Here is an 8,485-nt window from a genome sequence, read left to right as displayed (position 1 = left end):
CACGATTTTGATTCCTTTCCTGCCCCTTCCTCCACCCGATCGAGAACGCGACCATCAGATTTCACCTTCACCTTCACCCTCAGCGCAGTGCAGACCGAGCCCTGGACTCACCCATATACAGATTGAAATGTCCCGTCAGTGTTTCATCCCCTCTGCATTCTGAAGGCGAGTTAGCATCTGGTTGCGTGAGTTCCAAACTAACAGCCAGGACCAGGCTTGAAGCGAAGAATTCCTAGACTCGCATCATGGCTAGTTTGACCGCGTCTCTGTCTTTGGACTACATTTCCCATCAGTTCACTGTTCGTAGGTACTTCCGCCAAGAACCGGAAGCACGTTTTCTTGTGTCGTACCCCAGATAACCGAGCTGCCAGGGATAATCAGGCCTGGCCACTCTAGCGAATAAGCCGGCCCCATAGCGAGCCGCTCGGCATGAGGGCGGTAAATGGAAACAAGCCCGGCTTGGCGAGGAGTAGGGAAGCCCGGAGCAGGGCTCCGGACTACATTTCCCAGAGCATCCCGCAGGCCGCGACAAGTCTTGCGAGATTTAGGCTTCCTCTTAGCCAGGTGGCGGGACTGTTGGCTGTGCTGAATTAGCCGCCGCCGCCTGTCGGAGTCTGGAGCAACTTGGCCAGGCTGTCCCCGACCGGAACTAGAGAAAGCTGAGGGTGAGGAATCCGGCTCCGGTCCTTTTGTGTGTGGAGGAATGAGGAGAGGAGTTTGCGTGTGTGATCGCGATGGTTGCCGTGGGTCTTCGTGGTCTGCGACTGTGGCTGTGTGATGCTGACTCTGGGTGATCGATCAGGTGGCCGCTTGTGACTGCGCACCCGGAATGTTTGAGTGTATCCTGGACGAGCCGCGCTGTGCGTGCGGATGTGGAGAACCGGTGATTGCATGGTTGGGGCTGCGTGTCCCCGGGTGGGTGCGTGACTGCGTGTGTGTGCAGCACCGTGTGCGCGTGAGATGCAGGTCTGTGGCTGTGCAGGTGCAACTTGTGTGGCCCCTTGGTGTGTGTGAGAAAGGAGAGTGTGATGGCTGTGAGGCAATCGGTAAGTGGATATGGGGAGGCGTGTGTGCGATTGGGACTTTGTGTGTCCCCTTGAGAGAAAAAAACAGGCAGTTAGGGTGCGTGGGTTCTGGGTAAAACTCCTTTAAACAGAAACTGCCTGAAAAATCAGGCTGCAGGCACAGATAAGGAAAACCAGCACAGGGGGTTGTCCTAAAGACATTCCTCAGCTGCACTGATAAGGGACCGAGGCCCAGCATAGAAACGCCTTTGTCCTTCGTGTGACCGGCGGGCTTCCAGGAAACAGTTGCTTCTTTCGTGGGCATGTACACGGTGGGCTCTGTTAGGTTTTGAAGGGAAGGCGAGGGTTAAAGAAAGAGTTGTCAGCTCAATGGCGGGGACCAGCTAAATGCCAGAGGCCACTGCCCCTAACAGGCTGGAGTAATTACAGGCCTGGGCAGGAGGGATCTGCACGGTTATGGCTTGTTGCCTGGGAGAATGTTGATAAGGATGTTTTTTGGGCCTTTGCCCAGCAAGATGCGATAAGGAAGTCAGGCGGTTGGGGAGGATATTTCTCACAGCCCGAACCCTCGTGGAATGTTTCTCTCTGACCAGGGTCTGTGAAATGGCCGGGGCTTCCAAAACTGCAGCTTGGACTAACAGGTTCCAGTGGCCACTTCCCTTTTTTGGACATGCTTTGAACTGTGAGCTGAGCCTCTACGAATTATCTCTTCAGTCCCTGATTCTTCCCAGCCAAGCTTTCACTTCAGCCCCTGATCGGCCCTGGGCCAAGCTTTCACTTCAGTCCCTGATCGGTCCTGGGCCAAACTTTCATTTCAGCCTTTGATTGGTCCCGGGCTAAGATCCCAGGGCCAAGCTGAGCAGTGCTTTTTCCAAGACGGCCCGCAGACCAGTCAGCACATTCCTCCCCTTCCCCATTCATAAAAACCCCAGATTCAGCCTCCTAAGTTGGCAATCTTCTCTCGGGTCCCCTCTCCGCTAGGGAGAGCTTTCTGCTTTTGCTTATTAAAATTCCGCTCCAACCTCATCCTTTGTATCCACGCTCCTTTTTTCCCTGAGAAAGAATTCCAGGCGATACCGGGAACAAGGAGAGACTGCCACATTGTGGTGCACTAGCGAGACTAACACTTTTAGTGTGTTTGTAGGATTATGAATGACCTCGTGACCTGGCACAGCAACTGTGTGTGCACAGGGGGTGTGTGTGCTGTGATTGTGCAGGTGTGACTTCACCACTCCGTTCCCAGGAGACATCTTTGAGCTCAGGATAGATTCTGGCCCTTTCCTGTCATTACATTGTGCTGGACTCTCCGGTTTTCCCTGACATTCTCCTGCCTGTGTGTTGTGTGGGAGTCGCAGGCTTGAAAGGTGGGGCATTCCAACCTGGTCAGTTGGGGTTTCAAAATAAGATAAGTGTCTTACCAATTTCTTTTTCTTTCTGGAAAAAAAACAAAAACAAACAAACAAAAAAACCCACCTTATTTCTATTTATTTTCTGAGATAGGGTCTCACTCTGTCACCCAGGCTGGAGTACAGTAGATTGATCACGGCTCACTGTAGCCTGGAACTCCTGGGCTCAAGTGATTTTCCCAAGTCAGCCTCCTGAGTAGCTAGGACCACAGGCATGTGCCACCATGCTAGGATAATTTTTTTTTTTTAAGTCAAGTTTTGGCTCTTTCTCTCTCACAGGCTAGAATGCAGTGACATGATCTCAGCTCACTGCAACCTCTGCCTTCCCAACTCAAGCCATCCTCCCACTTCAGGCTCCAGAGCAGCTGGGAGTACAGGCGCAGGCCACCACACCTGACTTTATTTTGGCATTTCTTGTAGAGATTTTGCCATATTGCCCAGGCTAGTCTCAAATTCCTGGACTCAAGCGATACGCCTTCCTTGGCCTCCCAAAGTGCTGGGATTATAGGCGTGAGCCACTCCACCCAGCTTAGTTTCTTTGAACAGTTCTGTTATAAAGAGAAAGAGGAAGGAATGGTTACTGAGCACCTGAAGACCAAGCTCAAGCTCAAAGTGCTTTGGGTTTTTTCTTTTTCTTTTTTTTCTTTTTAGAGACAGAGCCTTGCCCTGTTACCTAGGCAGCAGTACAGTGGCACAGTCTTGGCTCACTGCAAGCTCCATCCCTGCCCCCAGGTTCAAGCAGTTCATGTGCCTCAGCCTTTCGAGTAGCTGCAACTACAGGCGCATGCCACCATGCCTTGCTATTTTTTTTTTGTATTTTTAGTAGAGACAGAGTGTCACTATGTTGGCCAGGCTAGTCTGAAACTTCTGACCTCAAGTGATCTGCTGCCTCGGCCTCCCAAAGGGATAAGAAACGTGAGCCACTGTGCTGAGCAGGTGGTTTTTTCTTTCTTCCCTTAAGTCGTTGTTTTTTTCAGAACATTTTTTTCTCCCTTTTCTGACAATTCCTGCTTACCAAAAGCCCATTCGAAAGACCTGTACTTCCCATTGGACTATATAATGGAGGCCCCAGGGTTAAAGACTGGGTGTCCTATATGTCCTGTCTACTTTAGTATTAATTTGGCTGTTTATCCTGTGTGCAGAGTCTCCTCTTAAGATCTCTGCTGGCCTAGTGAGGCAAAGACAAGAGCCTTTATCCTAACAACTCAATTACTGAAGAGAAGATTAGTGCATATTCTATGTAGCATCACACACCATAGCCCTGGGATGGAAAGCCATGCAGTTTATGGGATGGTGTTAATATTATCCAAATAGGTGACAAGATCTTTTACTTTGCTATATTTTAGGGGTAGGAATGAGATTGGGGGCTTGATCAATAGTTGTACCAATAGGACCAGAGATTTGCCCAGTCATTGGTACATAAATGCTTGGGCCAGTGTCCACATCTGTATTGCATTAAATCTCAGGGCTGGGTGCGGTGGCTCATACCTGCAATACCAGCACTTTGGGAGGCCGAGGTGGGCAGATCATGAGGTCGGGAGTTCAAGACCAGTCTGGCCAACATAGTGACACTCTGTCTCTACTAAATATACAAAAAATTAGCCGGGCATGGTGGCACATGCCTGTAATCTCAGCTACTCGGGAGGCTGAAATAGGAGAATTTCTTGAACCCAGGAGGCAGAAGTTACAGTGAGCCTTTGGCCTTTGGCTTTTTATATGTTAGTGGTTGACCAATAGCTTCAGTGGGGGCTGGTCATCAGAAAGACCAAAACAGGATTAGATGGTTGAGACTTTCAGCCCTACCCTCCCACCCCTGGGGAGTGGAGGGGACTGAGGATTAAGTTGACGGCCAGTGGCCAATGGTTTAATCAATCATGCCTATGTAATGAAGCCTCCTTACAAACCCAAAAAGAATGGATTTGGAGAGCTTCCAGAGAGCTGAACACATGGAGGTTCCTGAAGGGTTGTGCCCAGGGAGGGCATGAAAGCTCTGTGTCCCCTCCCCCCATAGCTCACCCTAGGCATTTCTTCATCTGTATCCTTTGGAATATCCTTATAATCAGCCAGTAAATGTGTTTCCCTGAGATCTGTGAGCCATTCTATTCTAGCAAATTAATTGAACCCAAAGAGGGGGTTGTAGGAACCACAAATCAAACTCATCAGTCAGAAGTTCCAGAGGCTGGGACTTGTGACTGGTGTCTGAAAGGTAAGCAGTTTTGGGGACTGAGCCCTCAACCTGTGGGATGACACTATCTCATGGAGATATTGTCAGAATAGAATTGGTGGACATTTAAATGCCATGTATGAGGTGTTTATGACGATAAGAAAAAAATCAAACTGTGAAGGACATATTTCAAAATTATATGTGTACTGTGGTCACATCTGCATTGTTCTGCGTATGGAAAACAGATGGGGAGAAATAGCTTTAAGTCCTAATAGTAATTTTCTTTTCCTTCCTTTTCTTCTTTTTGTTTTCTTTTGCCTGCCTCCCTCAATATTGCATGTCTTTCCTATTACAAAGTATTATACATCAACCAACAAGACATTAGTTTCAGATTTTTTGATTTTTGTCTTTGAGAAACATTCTTCTGCATACAACTTCATACTTTCAAAATTCTCTGGCTTGGCTTGGTGGCTCATGCCTGTAATCCCAACACTTTGGGAGGCCCAAGTCGGATGGATCGCTTGAGTCCAGAGGTTTGAGACCAGCCTGGCCAAGATGGTAAAACCATGTCTCTACCAAAAATAACAAAAAAATAAGCCAGGTATGGTGGTGTGCACTGTATTCCCAGCTACTTTGGTGGCTGAGGCACAAGAATCCTTGAACCCAAGAGGCAGAGGTTACAGTGAGCTATGATCACTTTACTGCACTCTAGTGTGGGCCACAGATTGAGACTTGTCTCAAAAAAAAATTCTTTGGATAAGACCTAGAAATGGAATTTCCAGGTCAGCCACTAGGTATTATTAATGGATTTAATATGAAAAACATTTATTTGAGGATAAAGCTTTAAAAGACAGGGTCCCTGTCCTTAAGTTATAAATAAAGGAGCATTTGTAAGGTAATATTTAGAAAACATCAGATAATATCCTATAAAGTCCTCCTGTTCATGCTGATGACATTGGATGGCCAGTTATGGATGACACTTCATTCTGCCCCCTGCAACCACAGTCCTGTCATGTGTACATGATACTGACCCTATGAGAACACTGTGGATGTGAATGCATTTCCTCGAGTTCGCTTTTTGGCCTGCTGGTTTTTATCTAATGGTGGGATATCCAAAGTGAACTAACGGAGTGAAATGATTGTGAATCTGTTGGGGGGACACAGTGACAGCTAAAGCAAGGGCAGACAAGTGCTGAACTCATCTGTCCAAAGAGCCAAAGCAAGCAGCAGCATTGCTAGCAGAGCTACTGCACATTTGTACACGTGGCTTCAATGGCTCTGACCTGTTTTTTCCCAGGGTGATCATAATACATGGGGAAAGTTAGAAAATCAGAGTTGGCTGGGCAGCATGGCTCATGCCTGTAATCCCAGTACTTTGCAAGCCAAGGTGGGTGGATCACTTGAGGCCAGGAGTTCAAGACCAGCCTCAGCAACATAGTGAAACCCTGTCTCTACTAAAAATACAAAAATTAGCCAGGCATGGTGTTGGATGCCTGTAATTCCAGCTACTCGCGAAGCTGAGGTTACTGTGAGCTGAGATCAGGCCATTGCACTCCAGCCTGGGTGACAGAGCAAGACTCTGTCTCAAAATAAAAAAAAGGAAAGAAAATCAGAGCTTGTTAGCCACTTGTAGCCAAAGTAACAACACATGTGCGTAAAAATTATTCAGTAAAAGCAAAATAGTTTTGGCATATCTTGAGATTTTGTTTTATATCCAAAGGAAGACTATATATTTTATCTTTGAACTACTCTTCGGAAAATGGCTTCTTTATAACAAATATTATAGTTTTCTTCTAATTGGATCTTGAGGTCTCTTTCAGGAGAATGACTATGAACTCTAGCCTCACCCTAATGGGGCTCTAGGGGAGAGGCTTGTAGGCCTTTACAGTTGCCTTTCACAGGACATTTCTTTTTCCTGACCCACGGCCTAATGCTCAAGTGTTTAACCTGTGACCAGGTGTCTCACAGGATGCCCTTGTAACTCTTGTCTGACTTGTGTCCAGTTTATTCCTACCAAGATAACCACTCTTTTTTTTTTTTTTTTGAGACAGGATCTTGCTCTGCTGCCTAGGCTGGAGTGGAGTGGCAGAATCACAGCTAACTGCAGCCTCAACCTCCTGGGCTCAAGCAATTCTCCCACCTCAGTCTTCCAAGTAGCTGGGACTACAGGAATATGCCACCACATCTGGCTAATTTGTATATTATATATATATTTTTTAGAGATGGGGTTTTGCCATGTTGCCCAGGTAGGTCTTGAACTCCTAAGCTCAAGCAATTCACCTGCCTTGGCCTCCCACAGTGCTGTGACTACAGGTGTGAGTTACCACACCTAGCCAATGTACATTTAATTATCGAAGTACTATCTATACTATTTTATCAAAGTTCTAATTATCAAAGTGCAACAGAGGTTTTTAAGCTTTTTGTATATATTTTTGAAAGATCTTGTATTCCTTTAGGAAATGAGAAAAGGCTGGTGTGGTGGCTCATGCCTCTAATCCTAGCACTTTGGGAGGCCAAAACAGGTGGATTGCTTGAGCTCAGGAGTTTGAGGGAAGCCTGGGGAAATGGCAAAACCTCTTTTCTACTAAAAATACAAAAAACTAGCTGGGCATGGTGGCACATGCCTATAGTCTAAGCTAACACAGAGGCTGAAATGGGAGGATCACCTGAGCCTGGAAGGTTGAGGCTGCAGTGAGCTGTGATTGTGCCACTGCATTCCAGCCTGGGCAACAGGAGGAGACCCTGTCTCAAAACAAAAACAAAAACTAAAACCAGAGGGAAGAAAAAAAAGAAAATGGGAAGGGAGGAGTACCTGTTTATTAAGGGTTTGTTGTAAATAGTAATTTACATATCAGATGTTGACTGTAATATTCTTTCAGCTTTGCTAGGCCTACAGCTTGCTGTGTGCTTTTCTACTCTATTTCATTTACTTGGGAAATAATATATCAATGTGTTTTATTCATTCCCAGCGCAAACCATGGAATATTGGGAATGTCCCATTCTATGAAGGAGGTTTGCTGGCAGCAACAGGAAGATCCATGAACATGGAGGTACTTTGTTGAAGTTACACTAATTTTTTTTACTCTTCCCCACTCTCAGCCCAGCCAGTCTGCTCAGTATAATATTCTCTCCAACCTTGAGCACCCTTTCCATCTCCTCCTTCATCTTAAAAACCTTTCCTTTAATTTCAACAGCGCTGCATGGGTTTGTCATTTCAGGGGTTGGTCATGTTCCAGGATCTGTCTATAGACTTCTCTCAGGAGGAATGGGAGTGCCTGAATCCTGCTCAAAAGGACTTATACAGAGATGTAATGATGGAGAACTACAACAGCCTGCTCTCACTAGGTAAGAATGTCTATCCCCAAATAACTCATGAATTTTGGCTGCACCTTTCTTTTTTTCTTTTTTTGAGATGGAGTTTCACTCTTGTTGCTCAGGCTGGTGTGCAATGATGCAATCCTGGCTCACTGCAACCTCCACCTCCCAGGTTCAAGCGATTCTCCTGCCTCAGCCTCCTATGTAGCTGGGATTATAGGCATGTGCTACCATGCTCAGCTAATTTTGTATTTTTAGTAGAGACAGGGTTTCTCCATGTTGGTCAGGCTGGTCTTGAACTCCCAACCGCTGGGATTACAGGCGTGAGCCACCGCGCCCAGCTGGATGCACCTTTCAGTTGTATGGGTGAATTTTCACCTGTTGCCTAGGGAATTGTTTTGTGTTTTGTAGATTAAGAGATGGGCAGCCCTCTGGGGTCCCTCCATCTTCTCCATGCTTCAGACCTTTACACCTTCCTCTAGTCCTTCATGAGGATTAAGGGAATAACTCTGAATTCAGTAACAGCAAGAATATGTCTTATTTAGTTTTTTTCCTTTTTTTTTTTTTTTTTTTTT

General features: G+C 46.4%; 1 protein-coding gene across 3 annotated transcripts in view; it reads left to right on the top strand.

Annotated features, from left to right (window-relative positions):
* The first annotated feature begins 550 nt into the window (after positions 1 to 550).
* ZNF850 (zinc finger protein 850) overlaps positions 551 to 8,485 on the top strand; it is a 17,587-nt gene continuing 9,652 nt past the window's right edge. For 2 of the 3 annotated variants that reach the window (XM_037730636.1, XM_017506643.2), the window contains exons 1-3: positions 2,322 to 2,430; positions 7,565 to 7,645; positions 7,814 to 7,940. In XM_037730636.1, the coding sequence (XP_037586564.1) occupies positions 7,634 to 7,645; positions 7,814 to 7,940 (139 nt within the window). In that variant the 5' untranslated portion in view covers positions 2,322 to 2,430; positions 7,565 to 7,633. Of the gene's footprint in view, positions 666 to 2,321; positions 2,431 to 7,564; positions 7,646 to 7,813; positions 7,941 to 8,485 lie in introns of those variants that run through there. The other variant, XM_037730635.1, reaches the window with a different exon arrangement.

Source organism: Cebus imitator, unplaced genomic scaffold (genome assembly GCF_001604975.1).
Source record: "Cebus imitator isolate Cc_AM_T3 unplaced genomic scaffold, Cebus_imitator-1.0 Scaffold356, whole genome shotgun sequence".
Classification (NCBI taxonomy): Eukaryota; Metazoa; Chordata; class Mammalia; order Primates; family Cebidae; genus Cebus; species Cebus imitator.
The sequence above is the reverse complement of the archived record's forward strand: the minus strand, read 5'-3'. Positions and strand labels throughout refer to the sequence as shown.